General features: G+C 35.8%; 1 protein-coding gene across 2 annotated transcripts in view; it reads left to right on the forward strand.

The window, feature by feature from the left end:
* Positions 1 to 24880, forward strand: part of FAT4 (FAT atypical cadherin 4) — a 187188-nt gene that overhangs the window by 129719 nt on the left and 32589 nt on the right. For both annotated transcript variants that reach the window (XM_015139182.3, XM_015139181.3), the window contains 2 exons: positions 11485 to 11735; positions 13644 to 17993. In XM_015139182.3, coding sequence (XP_014994668.3) covers positions 11485 to 11735; positions 13644 to 17993 — 4601 coding nt within the window. The remainder of the gene's footprint in view (positions 1 to 11484; positions 11736 to 13643; positions 17994 to 24880) is intronic.

Raw genomic sequence — 24880 nt, forward strand, 5'->3', positions numbered from 1 at the left:
TGATCTAGCATGATTTTGCATATAGCATCCAGCCAACAGATGTTTCTTTTTTACTTCTGCCTGTTTCATCAAACTTTGTATTTCTACAAATGGTGTACTTACTTTAAGTTACACATTTTACTTCACCTTTAGTATTTTCCTTTCTAGAAAATCAGCCTATCCAGATTATGTCTTTGCCTTCCACATATCTATTCCCGAGCTTAGCTTTTACAGATATGTATCCCCTTTTCTCCCAAGTGGACCAAATCTCTATTCAAGCCTCACTTCTAATTCTTCACAACCCTGGAGAAAGTCATGAACGCCACTGACAAAGTCAACATTCTAAGGAAAATTTCTTTCTTTCTTTTTCTTTTCTTTCTTTTTTTTTGAGATGGAGTCCTGCTCTGTCCAGGCTTGAGTGCCGTGGAGCCATCTCAGCTCACTGTAACCTCCGCCTTTTGGGTTCACGCCATTCTCCTGCCTCAGCCTCCCCAGTAGCTGGGACTACAGGTGCCCACCACCACTCCCGGCTAATTTTTTGGTTTTTTTTTAGTAGAGACAGGGTTTGACCGTGTTAGCCAGGATGGTCGCGATCTCCTGACCTCATGATCTGCCCACCTTGGCCTCCCAAAGTGCTGGGATTACAGACATGAGCCACCGCACCCTGGCCAGGAAAATTCCTTAATATGTGTTATTAATCTCTTCCCATTCAATTTCCTCCAACTCTTTAATTCAAAAGTTACTCGTTTTTCTCATGTGTCTTCAAGTTCTCTCTCTTCCTTGAACCATGTAGATATCTATATAAATGCTCATTTACATAAGTTAGCATAGCTACAGAAATGCTCCACATATCTGGTGTTGAATTCTGGTTCTTTTATTTGCCTGCCATGGTCTAGGAAAGTCATTTTAATGCCTCAAAGGCTTAGTTTCTGCATCAATAAAAATGAACATAAAAATTTATGCTTTACAGTTTGTGGACAAACTTTACTAACCACCTACTATGTATCAAACAGTATGTTTGGAATCAGTTAATATTCATAAATATCTCTGGCATACTTATTAGGACATAGAAGTCATTAAATTAATTCAAGGTTTTTTTTTTCTTTTTATTCTTCTTATATCATCTTTTTTACTCCTAATATAGTCTGTCTTTTACAATATCTGGTACATAACAGTGGTTGACACTTAAATAAATGCATTGAATGAATGATTTTAATATTCTCTAGAATAGCTACTTTTACTCATTCTATTTTTACTACAATATTCTTGAAAGGTTAGCTTCACAACCTATTTTCTCTGGTCATTTATTCCTGAAAATCTTTAGTCTGATTTTTTTTCCTTCATTGCTTTACTGAAAAAAGGCCCTGTCAGAAGACTACTGAAATTTTTCAAGTCCAGTGACTTTTCTAAGCCCTTATTCTCCTTTACATTTTTCAATGTTCACACTATAGGCCAGACCATCTTTTCTTTTTGGCATTTTTTTTCCTCCTCAATTTCTCTATAAACATTATTTTTTATCATCCTGCATCTCTGATCAGACACAGTTTGTCTTCTGTTTCTCCTTTTTCTCTCCCTGGAAAGTAATTTGAATACTTCTCACTGCATTATTTTCTCAGTACTTGTGTGTGTGTGTGTGTGTGTGTGTGTGTGTGAGGCAGAGAGAGAGAGATTTATTCCATTAATGCAAGCATCAATTCTATGAACAAAACCTCCAAATCTGTGCTATCAATTCTGATTCCACTCCAAAACTTTCCACCCATATTTATAACTCGCTGATAGACATATTACACTGGAGGTTCTGTTGGCATCATAAACACAGTGTACCTAAAATTCTTTACTTTTCCTGTTTCTCATTTTGGTTTTCTGCTTTGTCTTAATAACATTGCCTTGGTTTGTTTTTTACCACACCTTGCGGCTAAGGGTCATCTTCTCTCTTATACTCAATCAGTGGACGAATTCTCATGTTTCTTCTTTCCTAATGCGTCTGGCACCCATTCTTTTCAGTGCATCCCTTCTGCCAAGACCCTAGTTCAGTCCATACTTACATCATGCCTGTACTATTATAATAAAAATTAACTCACTTCCACGACGCTAGTTTCTAATCCTTCCAATCTATGTGGTACACTATCCTGTAAAATTATGAAGTCCTGACTATACACCAAAAACTTTGTTAAACTCTGAGGAGTTTGACACTCTAAGGCCCATAAGAAGTACAATTTAATAGAAGAGATAATTTTGTAATTTCTTAAGTATAGTACCATATAACAAGTATAGTTTAAGCACAGAATAGGTGGAAAGAATGGTATAGTCGATGATACTTCAGTGATACTTGAGAAAATCAGTAGAAGCTTCAAATAATAAGTTTTAGAAAGACAGAAAAGTAGTTTATGGAGAAATAAAGTAATGGAAGACATTCTAGGCAAAAACAGTATCAGGTGCTAAGCAAAGAGCTATGCAAAAGCATAGCATTAGAGAAAGAAAGTATTTCCATATGGTTGGTGTGGGTTAGGAGTGGACTTTGTATATCATATAGAAAATTCAAAATTTCTTTCTGTATCTAAGGAGAGAAATAATGGAAATGTTTTAAGCAGCAAGCATAAAAACATGACTAGTTTATATTTCATAATGATTTCTCTCTTAGCATTATGGGAAATACTTTGTGCAAAGCAAAGCTTGAGTCAGTGAATTAAAGGGCAATGGCAGAAGTATGCCTCAACATGAGCATTTCTTGGCTCTGCTTTAACAGTTATACTTCCTCAAAATCTTTCAATTACAGTTTGCCTATGGTATAACTCCAGGTCTTCAAATTCTAGCCACCCCATAAATGGCCCCAGCATCTTCCCAAGCTAATTCTGCAGAACTCTGCAACATATGGCCAAAAGTTCAGTATTGCTGGATCATTTTCTGCTCACAGGACGAGGATCTGTGCTTTCCCAAGCCTTATAGGTTTGTTCAATGTATTTGATATCTTTGACCAGGGCTTGGCAAACTGCTACCTGCAGGCCAAATTGGGCCAAGTGCCTGTTTTTGTAAATAAAGTGTTATTGGAACACAGCCATGCCCATTCATGTACCTATTGTCTATGGCTGCTCTTGCCATATGATGGTAAGCTGAGTATTGCAACAGAGAATATATGACCTGTAAAGCTGAATATATTTAGTATCTGGCCTATTATATAAAAGGTTTGCTGACTACTAGCCTAGACCTTCTTTTTTTCTGCCTTTTTGAACACTATTGAAAGATGGGTAGCCCCTTTACGACTTATGTTAAATTTACCCTTCTCTGAGAAGGCTTTTATTTTAATCATTCCAGTCAAGAGTGTTCTGTCTTCTGAATACCTACACTGACACCTCTTTACTGTTTTATAGCACTTTACTGTTTTGTAGTTACTCTTTTTTTATATCTTTCTGTTATAAAGGATATGAGCTTGAAACCAGGATTTTTTTTTTACCTACTTAACTGTGTCTCTGTTTTGGTTTTTTTAGTCCCCTTATCCATTTAACTATCTAAATATAGGTTGAGCATCCCTAATCTGAAAGCCCAAAATCTAAAATGCACCAAAATCCTAAACTTTTTGAGCATCAACATGATGCCACAGGTGGAAAATTCCACACCTGATACCTTTGCTTTCTGATGTTTCAATGTTCACAAACCTTGTTTCAAGCAATTATCAAAAGTATTAGATAAAGTTATCTTCTGGCTATCTATATGAGGTATATATGAAACATAAACAAATTTTGTGTTCAGACTCGAGACCCATCCCCTAGATATCTCATTATGTATATGCAAATATTCTAAGATCCAGAGAAATCCAAAACACAACTGGTTCCAAGAATTTTGGATAATGGATACTAAACCTATATATAGATAGATTTGGATAGATTGTATATAATAGACTATTACTTTATACACATATATTACATAGGTCCTATTGTGCGGGTAAACTTAGACTTTTGAAGGCTCACCATTTATCAATTACAATGCCAAGTGCTCTTTATAAAAAATATTTTTAATACTCAAAACTACCAAATAAAAAGAGTAAAATGTGATCTCCACTTTACAGATAAAGAAAGAAGGCTTAAAAATATTAAGAAATTTTTGTGAATTTAAGTGCTATTAATGGGGTTTAAATTTATGTCCAAGTGAACTATGTTCTAAAGTCCAGTCTCTTTTTTTTCTTTTTTTCAAATTATTATACTTTATGTTCTAGGGTACAGGTGCACAACGTGCAGGTTTGTTACATATGTATACATGTGCCATGTTGGTGTGCTGCATCCATTAACTCGTCATGTACATTAGGTGTATCTCCTAAGGCTATCCCTCCCCCATCCCCCGACCCCACAACAGGCCCTGGTGTGTGATGCTCCCCTTCCTGTGTCCAAGTGTTCTCATTGTTCAGTTCCCACCTATGAGCGAGAACATGCGGTGTTTGATTTTCTGTTATTGAGATAATTTGCTGAGAATTATGGTTTCCAGCTGCATCCATGTCCCTACAAAGGACATGAACTCATCCTTTTTATGGCTGCATAGTATTCCATGGTGTATATGTGCTACATTTTCTTAATCCAGTCTGTCATTGATGGACATTTGGGTTGGTTCCAAGTCTTTGCTGTTGTGAATAGTGCCGCAATAAACATACGTGTGCATGTGTCTTTATAGCAGCATGATTTATAATCCTTTGGGTATATACCAAGTAATGGGATGGCTGGGTCAAATGGTATTTCTAGTTCTAGATCCTTGAGGAATTGCCACACTGTCTTCCACAATGGTTAAAAGAGTTTACAGTCCCACCAACAGCGTAAAAGTGTTCCTATTTCTCCACATCCTCTCCAGCACCTGTTGTTTCCTGACCTTTTAATGATTGCCATTCTAACTTGTATGAGATGGTATCTCATTGTGGTTTCGATTTGCATTTCTCTGATGGCGAGTGATGATGAGCATTTTTTCATGTGTCTGTTGGCTGCATAAATGTGTTCTTTTGAGAAGTGTCTGTTCATATCCTTTGCCTACTTTTGATGAGGTTGTTTGTTTTTTTCTTGTAAATTTGTTTGAGTTCTTTGTAGGTTCTGGATATTAGCCCTTTGTCAGATGAGTAGATAGCAAAAATTTTCTCCCATTCTGTAGGTTGCCTGCTCACTCTGATGGTAGTTTCTTTTGCTGTGCAGAAGCTCCTTAGTTTAATTAGATCCTATTGGTCAATTTCGGCTTTTGTTGCCATTGCTTTTGGTGTTTTAGACTTGAAGTCCTTGCCCATGCCTATGTCCTGAATGGTATTGCCTAGGTTTTCTTCTAGGGTTTTTTTTATGGTTTTAGGTCTAACATTTAAGTCTCTAATCCATCTTGAATTAATTTTTGTATAAGGAGTAAGGAAGGAACCCAGTTTCAGCTTTCTACATATGGCTAGCCAGCTTTCCCAGCACCATTTATTAAATAGAGTATCCTTTCCCCATTTCTTGTTTTTGTCAGGATTGTCAAAGATCAGATGGTTGTAGATGTGTGGTATTACCTCTGAGGACTCTGTTCTGTTCCATTGGTCTATATCTCTGTTTTGGTACCAGTACCATGCTGTTTTGGTTACTGTAGCCTTGTAGTATAGTTTGAAGTCAGGTAGCATGATGCCTCCAGCTTTGTTCTTTTGGCTTAGGATTGTCTTGGCAATGCGGGCTCTGTTTTGTTTCCATATGAACTTTAAAGTAGTTTTTTCCATTTCTGTGAAGAAAGTCATTGGTAGCTTAATGGGGTTGGCATTGAATCTATAAATTACCTTGGGCAGTATGGCCATTTTCACGATATTGATTGTTTCTATCCATGAGCATAGTATGTTCTTCCATTTGTTTGTGTCCTCTTTTATTTCATTGAGCAGTGGTTTGTATTTCTCCTTGAAGAGGTCCTTCACATCCTTTGTAAGTTGGATTCCTAGGTATTTTATTCTCTTCGAAGCAGTTCTGCATGGGAATTCATTCATGATTTGGCTCTCTGTTTGTCTTTTATTGGTGCATAAGAATGCTTGTGATTTTTGCACATTAATTTTGTATCCTGAGACTTTGCTGAAGTTGCTTATCAACTTAAGGAGATTTTGGGCTGAGATGATGGGGTTTTCTAAATATACAATCACGTCATATGCAAACAGGGACAATTTGATTTCTTCTTTTCCTAATTGAATACCATTTTTTTTCCTTCTCTTACCTGATTGCCATGGCCAGAACTTCCAACACTGTGTTGAATAGGAGTGGTGAGAGACAGCATCCCTGTCTTGTGCCAGTTTTTAAGGGGAATGCTTCCAGTTTTGCCCATTCAGTATGATACTGGCTGTGGGTTTGTCATAAATAGCTCTTATTATTTTGAGATATGGCCCATCAATACCAAATTTATTGAGAGTTTTTTTGCATGAAGGGCTATTAAATTATGTCAAAGGCCTTTTCTGCATCTATTGAGATAATCATGTGGTTTTGTCTTTGGTTCTGTTTATATACTGGATTACGTTTACTGATTTTCGTATGTTGAACCATCCTTGCTTCCCAGGGATGAAGCCCACTTCATGGTGGATAAGCTTTTTGATGTGCTGCTGGATTAAGTTTGCCAGTATTTTATTGAGGATTTTTGCATCGATGTTCATCAGGGATATTGGTCTAAAATTCTCTTTTTTTGTTGTGTCTCTGCCAGGCTTTGGTATCAGGATGATGTTGGCCTCATAAAATGAGTAAGGGAGGATTCCCTCTTTTTCTGTTGATTGGAATGATTTCAGAAGGAATGGTACCAGCTCCTCCTTGTACCTCTGGTAGAATTTTCCTGTGCATCCGTCTGGTCCTAGACTTATTTTGGTTGGCAGGCTATTAATTATGCCTCAATTTCAGAGCCTGCTATTGGTCTATTCAGGAATTCAACTACTTCCTGGTTTAGTCTTGTGAGAGTATTTTTGTCCAGGAATTTTTCCATTTCTTCTAGGTTTTCTACTTTATTTGCATAGAGGTTTTATAGTATTCTCTGATGGTAGTTTGTATTTCTATGGGGTTGGTGGTCATATCCCCTTTATCATTTTTTATTGCGTCTATTTGATTCTTCTCTCTTTTCTTCTTTATTAGTCTTGCTAGTGGTCCATCAATTTTGTTGATCTTTTCAAAAACCAGCTCCTGAATATATTGAATTTTTGAAGGGTTTTTGTGTCTCTATCTCCTTCAGTTCTGCTCTGATCTTAGTTATTTCTTGCCTTCTGCTAGCTTTTGGATGTGTTTGCTCTTGCTTCTCTAGTTCTTTTAACTGTGATGTTAGGGTGTCAATTTTAGATCTTTCCTGCTTTCTCTTGTGGTCATTTAGTGCTATAAATTTCCCTCTACACACTGCTTTAAATATGTCCCAGAGATTCTGGTATGTTGTATCTTTGTTCTCATTGGTTTCAAAGAACATCTTTATTTCTGCCTTCATTTCGTTATATACCCAGTAGTCATTCAGGAGCAGGTTGCTCAGTTTCCATGTAGTTGAGCAGTTTTGATTGAATTTCTTAGTCCTGAGTTCTAGTTTGATTGCACTGTGGTCTGAGAGACAGTTTGTTATAATTTCTGTTCTTTTACATATGCTGAGGAATGCTTTCCTTCAACTATGTGGCCAATTTTGGAATAAGTGTGATGTGGTGCAAGAAGAATGTATATTCTGTTGATTTGGGGTGGAGAGTTCTGTAGATGTCTGTTAGGTCGACTTGGTGCAGAGTTGTGTTGAATTCCTGGATATCCTTGTTAACTTTCTGTCTCATTGATCTGTCTAATGTTGACAGTGGGGTGTTAAAGTCTCCCATTTTTATTGTATAGGAATCTAAGTCTCTTTGTAAGTCTCTAATGACTTGCTTTATGAATCTGGGTGCTCCTGTATGGGGTGCATATATATTTAGGATAGTTAGCTCTTCCTGTTGAATCGATCCCTTTACCATTATGTAATGGCCTTCTTTGTCTCTTTTCATTTTTGTTGGTTTAAAGTCTGTTTTATCAGATACTAGGATTGCAACCCCTGACTTTTTTTGTTTTCCATTTTCTTGTTAGATCTTCCTCCATCCCTTTATTTTGAGCCTATGTGTGTCTCTGCATGTGAGATGGGTCTCCTGAATACAGCAAACTGATGAGTCTTGACTCTTTATCCAATTTTCCAGTCTGTGTCTTTTAATTGGACCAGTTAGCCCATTTACATTTAAGGTTAATATTGTTATGTGTGAACTTGATCCTGTCATTATGATGTTAGCTGGTTATTTTGCTCGTTAGTTGATGCAGTTTCTTCCTAGCATCAGTCTCTTAACTGTTACTAAAGATCGTGTTCTCCCAGTAGACAGTATAATGCCTATAACCCTAGTAGAACTCAGGAAGAGGCCAAGAAGTTTAAAAAAATCAAATGGGGATATTTTAACTTTACAAAAACTATAGTTGATTTAGAGTTCAGATCACAGTGGTCTCTGTTTATTCAAATAATTTGAAATATTAATGTAGTCTCAAATTAGAAAATAAATTAACATGTTTATTGATTTTCATTGAGCTAAATGTGAACAAATTCTATTTGACACAACTTGACCAAGAGTCCATGTTGGCCTTAGCAATCGGTACATTTCCCATCTTCACTACATTCCCTCAGTTGAGTTTTACCTTCCTTCTACTGTGGTATAATGGAAAAAGTGCATGTTCAAGTCTTAAAGACAGAAATTCAAATTCTAAATCTGCTATTTATGGATTGTATGTTTCTTTGTGCAACTACTTTAGTCTCTGTTAGATTCAGATTCCTTATCCCTAAACAGTCAAAACTAAGAATAAACTGTAAGGACTGTTTTGGGATTTAAATAAGAGCATATATAAATTGCCACGTAGTGTGCTTGATATGCACTAAGAAATCAATAAGTTCCTGGAAATATTTAAATAACAGCATAATTGTTTAACTGTTAAGAAGATACCACAAGACACAATCTGATAAAGTTTTTAATTTTACAAAAATTAATGCAGGCCAGAAAAGCAAGAGAGGTCATCAGAGGGGATGAGAATAGAACCAAACCTCAAGTAAGAGATGTGGCAAAAATCTAGACATATTATCTTAACTGTCAATCTAAGTACAGAGCTTCTTGTGTTTCTTGTGTTTTTAAAAAGACTTTGAAGTATACGTTTGCATCCAACTGGTGTTATAGAACATCTCATATTTAAAATATACTTTTATATGCTTTAGAATCTAGTGAAGTCTAGAAAAAAATTAATTAGATATTAATGACAATTTACTCATTCATTGTAAAAAAGTACTAAATATATTACCTACTTTAAAGTAGACAATCATATGGGCAATAGCATGTTCAATAGCATAAAAGAGGAAAATCAGAATTTATAACATAGGTTTCTTTGTCTGTGTTCTGCTGCTATAGCCACAGACTGGGTAATTTATAAAGAATAGAAGTTTATTTGACTCACATTTCTGGAGGCTGGGAAGTCTAAGGTCATGGGGCCTGCATTTGGTGAGTGCTTCCTGTCTGTTATTTCATGGCAGAAGGGCAGAAGGCATCACATGATGAGCAATCATGTGAGACAGAAAGAGGAAATAAGGCTGAACTCATTCTTTTATCAGAAACCCATTCCCTCAATAACTAAATCTCACTTCGGTGATAATGGCATTAATTCACTCATAATGATGGAACCCTGATGGTGTAATCACCTCTTAAAGGCCCTACTTCTTAAGATTGTTACAATTCTGTTACAATGACTAATTTCAAGATGAGTTTTGAAGGGAACATTTAAATCATAGCAAGTCATTTTGAATGGATCATTTAGTGAAACTGTACTAAAGGCCACACTATTTGCCTGTCAACGGGTTATGCTTAATAATACACAATAGTCTTGACATATATAAAACATCCAGATGAAAATTTACATTTTTTATCAATCTCATTTTATTTGTATATGTGAATATTTATAGGAATAAATATTTGATTGAACCTTGATCCTGGCCATTATAAAACTAAAAAAGTTTATGGCAGTATGACTTACTCTTTTTTTTCCTATTAAATTATTTGATTACTTCTACATCTACTGATAGCAACAAAGTTCCAAAAATAAGATTACACAATTCTCAAATTCGGTTTTCTACACTTTGTAAAATGATAAGGTATTTTGATTATTTTTTGAGTCCTGAATTTTCAAGTTTTAAGAATTCATGTTTAAAACTTGATATTTATATTCTGATAAAGAGGATAGATATTATCTACTGTAAAGGGCAATAATTATACTTAATAGTCACTTCTGGCCCAACAACTATAGTTAATGCTATTTTCACACATGCCTCATTCTGTCATGTGATTTGCCAAACGTATTAAAAATCTGATACAAAGTACTTTATCAATACTGAAGCCATTTCTCAACCAAACTACTTCTCTATTCTTTCCCTGTTTTGCTATCATTTTATAAGACTTCTGATATTTTTAAATATAAGTTCCTCAACAGTTGATTATTTCAGTAAAGTGGGATAAAAAGTGCTGAAATATTTGTTTTAAACTGTGAGCATAATAGGAGGAATGAACATATTACTGGCTGCAATATACAGTTTTTTCCCCTGCAGTTTATATTAGGTATATGCTGTTGCTATGTTTATATAGACACAAAGCAAACTGCAGAAACATGCAGCCAACTCCAACAAGGGTATTTCTTTGTTGGTATAAAAGAAGAAAACTTTTAAAGATATCTATTTCCATGCTATCTTTCAACTTTAAAAATTATGGATCATAGCCAATTTCTGAACCTTCAAGCTTAGCTACTTCTTTCCTGGCTGATCTCTGGGACCTTACCTTATACACAAAATCAGGAGTATATGCAGACAACTTTACTCTTCAGAAAGGAGAGGGAAGCTTTTCTCAGTGGAAACTCCTGCCTGTTAACCTATCTGGTTAGCATCAAAACATCCATGAAGATGTCATACCTCTCCTGACAAGAAAGCAACAAAACCATATGAGGAATAACAAAGACAGAATTAATCACTAGAAAGGTCTTTGTATAAATAATCAGTCTTTGAGTTGTTCTGAGAAGCAGATACATGTCAAACACAGGTTTTGTCTTAAAAGAATACAATTTTCAACTGATCTTCTCTGGTTTATTATGGTATACAGCAGAAAAATAATTTTTAGTTTCATTTAAAAGATATTCATTTGTAATCCCGGCCACTAACCACAATATTAAAGCAAGTCCCCTGATTTATGCTTTTCAGCTCATTTATTTAAAGCCTTATGGGTTTGTTCAGTGGCCTTGAACAACTTAAGAGTCCTACAAACCTTCTGAAGACTTCCTTGACATCACTGGACATCTCACGATAAAGATCAATGTGATGTTCACAGAAAATTTGAAATATTTATTAGCTAGATCTAGTTGTATTCTTTCCAACATTGTTGTATGATCTTTCTTCTAATATTTTCTTGCATTTCTACCTCAGTTTTTTAATTATAGTAAATAGAAGTTACAATATTAAAACTGTATGACATATCCCTATTTCTGCTTTCTTCTTTAGTTATAGGATCATCGGCGGAAACTCTCAGTTCACGATCAACCCATCCACAGGACAAATCATCACAAGTGCATTGTTAGATAGGGAAACAAAAGATAATTATACTTTGGTGGTAGTCTGCAGTGATGCGGGATACCCAGAGCCTCTTTCCAGTTCCACCAGTGTGCTTGTTACTGTGACTGATGTCAATGACAATCCACCAAGATTTCAGCATCACCCATATGTCACTCACATCCCATCTCCTACTCTTCCAGGTAATCAACCAAATTCTGAGGCCACATGGATATAAGCAAACTATGTATCAGACATTTCTATAAAAATAGTTATGATATTTTACATACATATTTCTGATATCACCTAATTTTGCAAATCCTCTAAAATTCAGGTTTTGTCTAGTGGAAATGAAAAAATGCTTGAAACTTGAAAATTAACCCTTTCTTGCCAGACTAATTGTGTATAAAGTTTTATAATTGTTACGTATTACTATTTCTTAATATTACTTGAATATTAGAAATAATTAACATATATATTACATCATAGTTAATGATGTTTGTGGCCTGAGGAATAATTATGTGTAAGTTTCCTAAGAGGAGGGGCATTGTCTCCATTTTGCATGCCATACCCCACTACCTGAAACGTGATCTGGGAGATAATAGGCATTCAAATATATTTGTCAGTGGAAAATGGGTATTTTACTTCAGTTTTTCATAGATACATTTTCAAAAAGTTTAATAAATGGATACTTCCTGTTAATATTTATTTTATCCCAGGTTCTACCAATGAAAATTGTTTTGTTAGTAAGTTTATGGATCCATTTATGAATAATTTTCATATTGACAATATGCTTTTATCTTTCTGTATCTCTTTAAATTTAGTTTGGCATTTACTAAGAAAGGCATACTCTCTTAAGAACTACACAAATCTGCCATTTTTAATTTTTAAAATGAGTGTTCGAAGAGGAAAATATAGAAATATAGCTCATTATTGATTTAATCTTCCTTGCTTGGAAATATTTTGATTAGAAAAAAAATAAACAGATTGAGTAAATAGATCCTCCTTTCAGTGATGTTTGATCTTCTATTAATCTGAAAATGATACCAATCTAAAATATAAGATTCATAAATGTATGTGCCAACTTTCTATCAGAAGGAAATGTCAATATCGAAGTGACAAATACCTACTAAAGGTCTTCAGATGAAGTGATGTTGGCAGGCATGGTTCTAATTACATCCAATGTGTGGTGGTGCAAGATAGAATTTCCCATGTAAAATGAGGTATGCTTAAGCATCTTTTCCTCATTGGACTTACTATAATTAATCAGAATCACTGGCCTTTTTAAAATAAAAGATATTTTACTATTGTTACCGTTTCTTCTGTAGGGGTGAGAGTGCAGGTTTGGGAATGGTTTCTGAATGAGTAGATTGAAAATATGTCCTTATGGCAGCTTTTCTGCATATTTTTACTACAATCTGTTTCATTGGCACTCAGTGTAAGCACTAACTTTTGGAGTCCAAAATGAGTCCATTATCCCTCAATTCTTATTTCTTACTACTTTACAATTATTTTAATTGTATTTTAATTGGCTTATATATATATATGTGTGTATGTATATACACACACATACACATACATACTTTTTCTTCATCTGATAATAGTTCACGTATAAAGGAATTTTGTCATAAAACAGTGGGGATAAGGAGTCAATGGTAATGAGCATATGATTTTTGTTGACACAATTACATATACAGTGATTGGAAGATATTTTAAGACATACTAGGGCAATGGTATCTTTGCATTGGGTAGAGGCATAGCGCTTTGCAGAGCTCGCATATTATGTTTCTTGGAATGTTGTTTTATGTGCAGATTTTTCTCCTAGAAACTATGATTTTTGCATGATTAACAAGTTATTTTCCCTATGCTTCTCTCAAAGGCATACTGAAAAGTATTAAATCCAACAGACTATAAATTTTAGTTAGAAAATGGCAGGTTAGTCTCTGGAGACAATCATAAAGCAGATTTGACTTGTGAACTTCTGAGAAAATATAGAAGATACTGTTCTCCCAGTAATCATGAGAAAATAAGGTCACATCTAGCAGCAATCTGCTACCAAATATTTTATTTAAATTCCACATGATTATAACTGCACACTCTGTCTTTTATAGGTTCCTTTGTCTTTGCGGTTACAGTCACAGATGCTGATATTGGACCAAATTCTGAACTGCATTATTCTCTTTCGGGTAGAAATTCTGAAAAATTTCACATTGACCCACTGAGGGGAGCCATTATGGCCGCCGGACCACTAAACGGAGCTTCAGAAGTGACATTTTCTGTGCATGTAAAAGATGGTGGCTCATTTCCAAAGACAGATTCTACAACAGTGACTGTTAGATTCGTGAATAAGGCAGATTTCCCTAAAGTCAGAGCCAAAGAACAGACATTCATGTTTCCTGAAAACCAACCAGTCAGCTCTCTTGTCACCACCATCTCGGGATCCTCTTTGAGAGGAGAACCTATGTCATATTATATTGCAAGTGGGAATCTTGGCAATACTTTCCAGATTGATCAATTAACAGGGCAGGTGTCTATTAGTCAACCTCTGGATTTTGAAAAGATACAAAAATATGTGGTGTGGATAGAGGCCAGAGACGGTGGTTTCCCTCCTTTCTCCTCTTATGAGAAACTCGATATAACAGTATTGGATGTCAATGATAATGCCCCAATTTTTAAGGAAGACCCATTTGTATCTGAAATATTGGAAAACCTTTCCCCTCGAAAAATACTTACTGTTTCAGCAGTGGACAAGGACAGTGGACCCAATGGACAGTTAGATTATGAAATTGTTAATGGCAACATGGAAAATAGTTTCAATATCAATCATGCTACTGGTGAAATTAGAAGCGTTAGACCTTTGGACAGGGAAAAAGTATCTTATTATGTTCTAACCATAAAATCATCAGACAAAGGGTCCCCTTCTCAGAGTACTTCAGTAAAAGTCATGATTAACATTTTAGATGAAAATGATAATGCCCCTAGGTTTTCTCAGATATTTAGTGCCCATGTTCCTGAAAATTCCCCCTTAGGATACACAGTTACTCGTGTCACAACTTCTGATGAAGACATTGGGATTAATGCAATTAGTAGATATTCTATAATGGACACAAGTCTTCCATTTACAATTAATCCCAGCACAGGGGATATTGTCATAAGCAGACCTTTAAATAGGGAAGATACAGACCGTTACAGAATTCGAGTTTCTGCACATGATTCTGGGTGGACTGTAAGTACAGACGTCACAATATTTGTGACAGACGTCAATGACAATGCTCCAAGGTTTAGCAGACCTTCCTATTATTTAGATTGCCCTGAACTTACTGAGATTGGTTCCAAAGTAACTCAGGTATTTGCCACAGATCCTGATGAGGGATCAAATGGACAAGTGTTTTATTTTATAAAATCTCAATCAGAATATTTCAGGATTAATGCCACCACTGGAGAGATTTTCAATAAACAGATCTTAAAATATCAAAATGTCACTGGCTTCAGTAATGTGAATATCAACAGGCATAGTTTTATAGTGACATCTTCAGATCGAGGTAATCCTTCCTTAATTAGTGAGACAACAGTTACCATCAACGTAGTGGACAGTAACGACAATGCACCTCAATTTCTTAAAAGTAAATATTTCACTCCAGTCACCAAAAATGTTAAGGTTGGTACGAAGTTAATCAAAGTTATAGCAATTGATGACAAAGATTTTGGACTGAATTCAGAAGTGGAGTATTTCATTTCTAATGATAACCATTTAGGAAAATTTAAGTTGGACAATGATACGGGGTGGATTTCAGTAGCATCCTCCCTGATTTCTGACTTGAACCAAAACTTTTGTATCACAGTCACTGCAAAGGATAAGGGAAACCCTCCACTTTCTTCCCAAGCAACTGTTGAAATAACTGTCACTGAGGAAAACTACCATACGCCTGAATTCTCTCAAAGCCATATGAGTGCAACTATCCCTGAGAACCATAGCGTTGGGTCCATTGTCAGAACTGTTTCTGCAAGAGATAGAGATGCAGCGATGAATGGCTTGATAAAGTACAGCATTTCTTCAGGAAATGAAGAAGGCATTTTTGCAATCAATTCTTCTACAGGTATATTAACACTAGCCAAAGCTCTTGATTATGAACTATGCCAGAAACATGAAATGACAATTAGTGCTATAGATGGAGGATGGGTTGCAAGAACTGGTTACTGCAGTGTGACCGTAAATGTGATTGATGTAAATGATAATTCTCCAGTATTCCTCTCTGATGACTATTTCCCTACTGTTCTGGAAAATGCCCCAAGTGGAACAACAGTTATCCACCTAAATGCAACAGATGCTGACTCTGGAACAAATGCTGTGATTGCGTATACTGTACAGTCATCTGACAGTGACCTCTTTGTCGTTGACCCTAACACAGGAGTCATAACCACTCAAGGTTTCTTGGATTTTGAAACAAAGCAGAGCTACCATCTTACTGTGAAAGCTTTCAATGTCCCCGATGAGGAAAGGTGTAGCTTTGCCACTGTTAATGTACAATTAAAAGGGACAAATGAATATGTGCCCCGTTTTGTTTCCAAACTTTACTATTTTGAAATCTCAGAAGCAGCTCCTAAAGGTACTATTGTTGGAGAAGTGTTTGCTAGCGACCGTGATTTGGGCACTGATGGGGAGGTACATTATTTGATTTTTGGTAATAGTCGAAAGAAGGGTTTCCAGATTAATAAGAAGACTGGACAAATTTATGTTTCTGGAATTCTTGATCGAGAAAAAGAAGAAAGGGTATCTTTGAAGATATTGGCCAAGAACTTTGGCAGCATTAGAGGTGCAGATATAGATGAGGTCACTGTAAATGTCACCGTGCTTGATGCAAATGACCCACCCGTTTTTACTCTAAACATCTACAGTGTGCAGATCAGTGAAGGGGTCCCAATAGGAACTCATGTGACCTTTGTCAGTGCCTTTGACTCAGACTCCATCCCCAGCTGGAGCAGGTTTTCTTACTTCATCGGATCAGGGAATGAAAATGGTGCCTTTTCTATTAATCCACAGACAGGACAGATCACCGTTACTGCAGAATTAGATCGAGAAACCCTTCCCATCTATAACCTCTCAGTTTTGGCTGTTGATTCAGGGACCCCCTCAGCTACAGGTAGTGCCTCTTTATTAGTCACCCTGGAAGATATAAATGATAACGGGCCCATGCTGACTGTCAGTGAAGGAGAAGTCATGGAAAACAAACGGCCGGGCACTTTGGTGATGACCCTTCAGTCCACTGACCCTGATCTCCCTCCAAATCAAGGTCCCTTTACTTATTACTTGCTGAGCACGGGTCCTGCCACCAATTATTTCAGTCTGAGCACTGTTGGAGTTCTGAGCACAACCAGAGAGATTGACAGAGAGCAGATTGCAGACTTCTATCTGTCTGTGGTTACCAAGGATTCTGGTGTTCCTCAAATGTCTTCCACAGGAACTGTGCATATCACAGTTATAGACCAAAATGACAATCCTTCACAGTCTCGGACGGTGGAGATATTTGTTAATTATTATGGCAACTTGTTTCCTGGTGGGATTTTAGGCTCTGTGAAGCCACAGGATCCAGATGTGTTAGACAGCTTCCACTGCTCCCTTACTTCAGGAGTTACCAGCCTCTTCAGTATTCCAGGGGGTACTTGTGATCTGAATTCCCAGCCAAGGTCCACAGATGGTACGTTTGATCTGACCGTCCTTAGCAATGATGGAGTTCACAGCACAGTCACGAGCAACATCAGAGTTTTCTTTGCTGGATTTTCCAATGCCACAGTGGATAACAGCATCTTACTTCGTCTCGGCATACCAACCGTAAAGGACTTCTTGACCAACCACTACCTTCATTTTTTACGCATTGCCAGCTCACAGCTGACGGGCTTAGGGACTGCTGTGCAACTGTACAGTGCATATGAAGAGAACAATAGAACGTTTCTTTTGGCAGCTGTGAAGCGAAATCATAATCAGTATGTGAATCCCAGTGGCGTAGCAACCTTCTTTGAAAGCATCAAAGAGATCCTATTCCGGCAGAGTGGAGTAAAGGTGGAATCTGTGGATCATGACTCCTGTGTGCATGGCCCATGCCAGAATGGAGGGAGCTGTCTAAGAAGATTGGCTGTGAGCTCCGTATTAAAAAGCCGTGAGAGTCTTCCAGTCATCATCGTGGCAAATGAACCTCTGCAGCCTTTCTTATGCAAGTGTCTGCCAGGATACGCGGGAAGCTGGTGTGAAATAGATATAGATGAATGTCTTCCATCACCTTGCCACAATGGTGGAACCTGTCACAATTTAGTGGGAGGATTTTCATGCAGCTGCCCAGATGGCTTCACTGGTAGGGCCTGTGAGAGAGATATAAATGAGTGCCTGCAGAGTCCTTGCAAGAATGGTGCTGTCTGCCAGAATTTTCCAGGAAGCTTCAACTGTGTTTGCAAAACTGGATACACAGGTATGACAATGTTTGTACTTTTCTCATTAAGACTTTAGCCATGTCAAGTATAATAGAAAGGAAATAATTTTATCATTTTCCAATGATTTCCATATAAATGAGCATAATTGTAACAAATGTTTTTAAACATTTACTGCTGGCCAAATACTGTTCTAAGCACTTTTTATGTATTTATTTTGTTTACTTCTTACAAGAAAACTTATGAGGTAGAAATATTTTCCAGTTTCTATAGGCAAGGAAGTTGAATTAGAGAGTAAGTAATTAAGTTTTCTCAGGTGATTCAATTACTTTGCTGTAATGTCACTATTCAAGTCTGCACAGTTAAATCCAGAGCTTAAGCGCTTAGTCTCATAGAGTCTCTTACAGGAGCAAAAAAGAGAATACTATCTTCTTAAAAGAATATTCTAGATATTAAAGGATATAAAATATACAAAGCCTAAGATTTGGACCATTTTATGTGTTAAATAATTGTTAACAATGATTATTGTTGATTCTTTATCATCATCCTTTTTATGATATTTTAAAATCATAGTCATCATTATTATTGAAATGTGATCCACATCATGAGAAGAGCAAGAATCATGTTTTCAGATTTAGATTACAATGGTGTGTTATTGGGCCAGGCAAGGTGACTCATGCCTGTAATTCCAGCACTTTAGGAGGCCAAGGTGGGCGGATCATGAGGTCGAGAGATCGAGACCATCCTGGCCAACTTGTGAAACCCCATCTCTACTAAAAATACAAAAATTAGCTGAGTATGGTGGTGTGCGTCTGTAGTCCCAGCTACTTGGGAGGCTGAGGCAGAAGAATCACTTAAGCCCGGGAGGTGGAGATTGCAGTGAGCTGAGATCACGCCACTGCACTCCAGTCTGGCAACAGAGCAACACTCCATCTAAAAAAACAACAGCAACAACAACAACAAAAACTGGTGTATTTCTAGAAAACACAATAGGCTTATTTCTCAAGAAAGCTAGAACACAACTGAGCCACAGCTTATCTTGACAGACTAGAAAGCAACATTAAATATATAGCAGAAAAAATTTTGAACTAGTCTTTGGCACCCTAGTGGGATATGATGTCCATATATACATATATCCATACCTATTTATACTCCATCTCCATATCATTATTATCTATCAACCTATCTATTAGTTGATCAGTGGTTGATGTTCCTTCAAATGTGAATAAATGTTATGCTATTGATAAGTTTGAGAGCAAAATTCTACCTTATAACTTGCACACTATACATTTGTAAAGCATGCAGATTACATTGAGTTGCTCTGCAGTATTTATACATATAATTTACAGTACTAGTAGTATAGGTTGAATCAAGATAGATTGCTTTAGCTTTTGTAGATGTATTACAGAATAATATTTTAAGCAAATGCATTTGTATATTTTATTTTTAAAAGTGCCCATTATGTGTATACTGATGTTTTTATATTTGGTGAACTGAGTTACTTGAGGAAAATATCAAACAAGTTTGAAAATGTTGAAACAGAACGTGCAGTCTTTGCCTTCTAATGAAATGACTTCGAAGTGTAAATGAAGAAAAAGCAACAGAAAGCATGTGTAATAGGAAAAGTAATAGATTTCATAGAATCTGATTTAGCTATAACTTTTGGGAATTCACCTACCCTTAACTGATTCTTCATTTCTCTGTCTGTAAAATGGGAATAATCATAATTACTTATCTTTTAGGGTTTTTGTAATGAGTAAATATGTTTGTAAAACACCTAGTACTGGCCAGGTGCAGTGGCTCATGCCTGTAATCTCAGGACTTTGGGAGGCGGAGGCGAATGGATCACCTGAGATCAGGAGTTAGCGACCAGCTTGTCCAACATGGAGAAACCCATCTCTACTAAAAACACAAAAATTAGCTGAGCATGGTGATGGACACCTGTAATCTCAGCTACTCGGGAAGCTGAGGCAGGAGAATTGCTGGAACCCAGGAGGTGGAAGTTGCAGTAAGCTGAGGTTGCGCCATTGTACTCCAACCCAGGCTGACAACAGGGAGACTCTGTCTCAAAACAAACAAACAAAACTCACGTGGTACACTATGCAGTATTCAGTAATTTCAGTCCAATTAATAGTATTAACAATAGTATTAGTATAGTGGTAGTAATAGAGGAGTACCACAAAATTTTTAAAAAGACATGAAACCTGCGTAGCAGAAGTTAACTGTGAGTCTTATGAGAGTTATATCCTACAATCATGAATAATAGAGCTATATACATGTTGAGGTCAGGAGTTCTAGAACACTTCCCTCACTCTTTCTTACCCATCTCCAAAATTACTTTATTGGCTGGTAATTCAACAATGAGAGTTTTTATGTCCTACATTAGTGTAATGCATTTATTCACACTTAGGTTTAGAGTGAGTTTACATTTAGTCCTAGAATGAAGAAAGTGCAAATTTATTAGGTATCGATAAAAAACACGGAAAGTACTACTGCTATGAACAAAGGCACCATTTAGCTGATTTTAGCATAAATGATGGGTACATTACTTCTCTCTGGTTTGTTTATTTCTTTGTTTCATTTCATTTAAATATACATAGCATACTTTTCTAAACATGATAGTTGAAACTTTTAAAAATGCATTTCTTTCCATCATAAAATATTAATAACATTTATCAAGTAGTTATGTAAAGCACTTTTAAAGCTCCTTGCATTATAGACATTATTGCATTTAGTTCTCACAACTCTGTAAGATGGATATTACTATTATTATTCCAATTTTGAAGACCAAAAAATTAAGTCTTTGAGTCATTAAGAGACTAGACAACTTGCCTCCAGCCGTGGCACAGAAAGTGTTCTAACTAGTTTTTTACTACAAACTTGACTCCAGAACCTCTGCTCTTTATATGCATGTCACACACATTGCACTTTGATTTGCCCTTGCTGTAGAGTGTTATGGTGAGTTCTATGGTGATATTATTTAAGAATGTTTTGTCCATTTTTCTATTAACACTTAATCCTTACAGAAAGCCAATAAGACAGTGTATTGTCTGAGACTGATCAGAAATTGGAACTACCCTCAGACTTTGAGGCAGGAAAGTATTTGCTACAAGGAAACATCTTACAAAATCTTCAACCTGGCTAAGAATACAGGTCAGGAACATTCACCAATGGGAGCAGCGCTAAAGACATGACAGGCATTGCAAGACAGCACTGCTGATCTTCTTGCCCACCTGCAGTGCTGCACCAAGTGACCTGAGGAGAATGGTTCCTGCTTTGCTTTCACCATTCAAATATCACCCCAGTCTTTTTTGCTGGCAGAATATAAACCTGAACCCTGCTGGAAGGGAGTCTGGAAAAGGTAGTTTTCAGACTTCCAGCCCTTGCAATATGGAGAGATAGGAACGATGCTGAATATCAGCAGATGATAGGTGGCTTAGGAAGGTGTTATTATTATGCCTACTTTACATTATAGGAAACTGAGCCTACAATCCGGTGACTCCAGGGCCAGGGCTGCCAAAGTCTATATCATAAACTCTTTCTAGGGAAGGTTGTTTGAAGTTATATATTAACGTTACATACTTCTACTCAGAGTTCACTTCAGTCTCCATTTGCATAGTAGGAGATAATCCAACCGATCAGGAATGGTATAAACAAACATAAAATTGAATGATTAAGATGAATCTTACATTTTTTAAAATCAAGTTTCAAATTCTGGATGAACTAACTATCCAGTAAAACTGGCAGATAATTAATGTCTGACAATTTTATTTCCTTTTTATATTTTTCAGGAAACAGTATAAAAAAAACATAGTGAGTGGCAAATGTTAATTCACACTTTAAATTAGAAATGTATTGCTTAAATTTCTATAGTTTGTTATTGTTTTTTTGTGGAGGTAATCTCTGAAGGATCGTTCTGAGTTATTCTTTTTACCTCGTCTCTGCCAGAGAGCCTGGTTCAGGAAGACAGAGCTAATATACCAAAACATCTTAATATCTAACCTAGTCAGAGCTAATAAGCCATAAGACAAAATTTACACATAACTATATGTGTGCCTCTTAAGTGATTTTTTTAAAAAATTACTCATAATAGCTAGATTTTACTTCAGTTAACATGAATTAAAGTCTAGTGCCTTAGTAAAGCTTCACTTCTTCATGGTCTGTGTATAACTTTTGGCCATCAGAATTATTTTAAATTACTGTATTTTTTCATACTCTATTTTTGTGGACTTTCACCTCCATTTTATCAATGAGTTTCAGAGTCTGTGGAATTACAAATCAGAGCTGCACAATTTTCTGAACTTTCTGCTTAAAATGATCCTCAGCCACTACCCATACCCAGTTTCTCTCTCTCTCTCTCTCTCTCTCTCTCTCTCTCTCTCACACACACACACACACACACACACACACACACACACCCCACTGCGTATTTTATGTGGATTTAGAAATTGTGTTAAGGATTAGAAGAGTAAGTGGCTTATGAGTTGATGCAAACTAAGAGACTTTATCCCCAGAATCCCCCAGGGTGTGATTAAATGTTAGCTGAATGGAGATTTTAGGTAGAGAACAACTTATAAGGATGCAAGTATGAAAATGAAAATAATGGAACAAAAAATATGAAGGGATATAGTTATTATCATACTGTCACCAGTTTATTTCTGAAATATTCTTCAAGTTTATTTTCAAGTTTGTAACCATGCACATAATAAATATAAAACAACTATATTTTTCAATGAATGAGTGATTTAGAGGGAATGAATTTGTTTGTATAACATGTATTTCTGATCTCTTTTCCTTAGTTACTGGAAAAAGAACCAAAAGAAAATTGAAAAAATAGGTAACATATTCAGTTATAATCACTTCATATGTTTCATTATTAAGAAAACTTTCTTAGAATCTTTACATCAATATCACCATATGGAGCTTTGACTAACTGTAACATAAAATATTAGAAAAAAGATGGATAAAGTTTATTATAGTATAGAGCATGTGAAAAATTAATTTCTAAATTTTCACAAAATGTAATAATACCAAAAATTGCATCAATTGTCAGTATGCCTCAGTGAATAAAAACCATTATCCCTGCCTCAGAAGTCTAGGGGTTCCTAGAGGAAAACTTTAGCCTAATAACCACACATGTAGTATTTATTTTCCTATACAAATGAAAATGTCTTGCACTTAATAGAACACTAATTAGAAAGCACAGTAATGGTAACCACATCAACATTTGTCTCCTGCTCCCAAGTTTGCACTGTTTGCATCACATTCCTGGCATTAAATCCTTCATGGGAATGGATGGTGTTATAATATGCAGCATTTTGATACAGCTTGTTTATAAATCTGGCTATCTTATAACATAATTAGTTCATAGTCTCTTTAACCTTTTCCATTCACTTTCACACATCTGGATGCATTTTAGGTGTAGTATTTGGAATAATGCCAGGGGTTTATTACCATATGGAGAAGTTTTCTTATGTTCTCAATTAAGTCTCAATATTTCAGGAAAGATGAGGTTTGTTCATTCATCACTTTAATGTCATTTGACAGTATAAACAGTAATTATTTTTTCAGACATACAAAGTTATATACAGACTATGCACAGTAATTTGACTGAGAAATTTGCCAAACATTTGCTTTCATAAAGATGGAAGGAGTAACCAAGAGTGATTCTTTTAAAATTACTACGGTCATGTATTAGTGTTATTGATGATCATGTGACCGGAAAACCATAGAATACAAAAGAAATTTAGTAAATATATGAAATTAAATTTTCTTTGAGATAAAGAAGAGTGGCTCATGTAAGAGAGAACAAAGAGTGCAATTATTTTGATTTGATTTGATTCCTGAAAGCAGAATTAGGCACTTTATGTTAGGTGATACATTAATTTATACAAGCATCAATAAGTTATGCTTCTAAGAAGTAGCTTAAATGCTTCTTATTTCTATAGAAAATAAGCATATATTTATAAGCTTATGTGTGTAATCATGTAATCATTTGTAGTCTCATTGAGGTTGTATTTGTGCTTGTTTTACAATACAAAGGTAAAGACTTTTTTTGGTTGTTGCTTTTCTTACTGACAGTCCTTATTAAAACATGGTATTTTTGCTTTTGTTTCAATGTAAAAAAACCATAAGGCTATTGAACAGGGTACTTAGATAGACTATCTTCATAGCTCCTTAACAATAATGGAAAACATTTGCATACTGTGCAAAAGACAGCTACTTTTTGCTAAAATAATTTGGAAAATTTATAAATGTCTAGAATAAAGAGCATATATTTATTATAGAATTTCTTTATTATTAACATAATCATTTTAGACCTAAAATGGACTTTTAGAGTCGCACATATTCTTCCGTCTCCTCTGTGTAGAAATACAGGCGATTTAAAAATAATATTTATGGTAGTCTAATATGTATATATAATCTAAGATATTCAATTGAAGGCTACATGAATCACAGGGTATCAAAAATTATCATATCTTCATCGGGTGGTCCAATTTAACAATTGAGAATAAATTTAGCTCTATTTCACATAATCCAACATTAAAATGTGCTATTGGACAAGTGAGACTTGAATATACATTCTTGTTGAAAAGACCATAGGTGATTAAAATAGATTCAGTTTATGTTCAACACATCATCACATCTTCTGCCCTGAACATGAAAATAGACACAAAATTTCTCTTGTAAGTTTAGGAAAGTCTGTGGATACCATAGATTCCTATTGTGCATTTATTTTCACCTTAAACTATTCCCACTTTCCATGTGCTAAGAATTTACACTTCTTCAAGCACATCTCCTTCTAGTTATGATAAATAGTGTATGGCAACACAATTAATTGATGGATGTCAAAGCAATGAGATCAATTTATTCTTCTAAACAGCTGCTATGGCAGTAAACATATCTTAATAGAAGGAGGCCTCTTGAG

Source organism: Macaca mulatta, chromosome 5 (assembly GCF_049350105.2).
Source record: "Macaca mulatta isolate MMU2019108-1 chromosome 5, T2T-MMU8v2.0, whole genome shotgun sequence".
Taxonomy (NCBI): Eukaryota; Metazoa; Chordata; class Mammalia; order Primates; family Cercopithecidae; genus Macaca; species Macaca mulatta.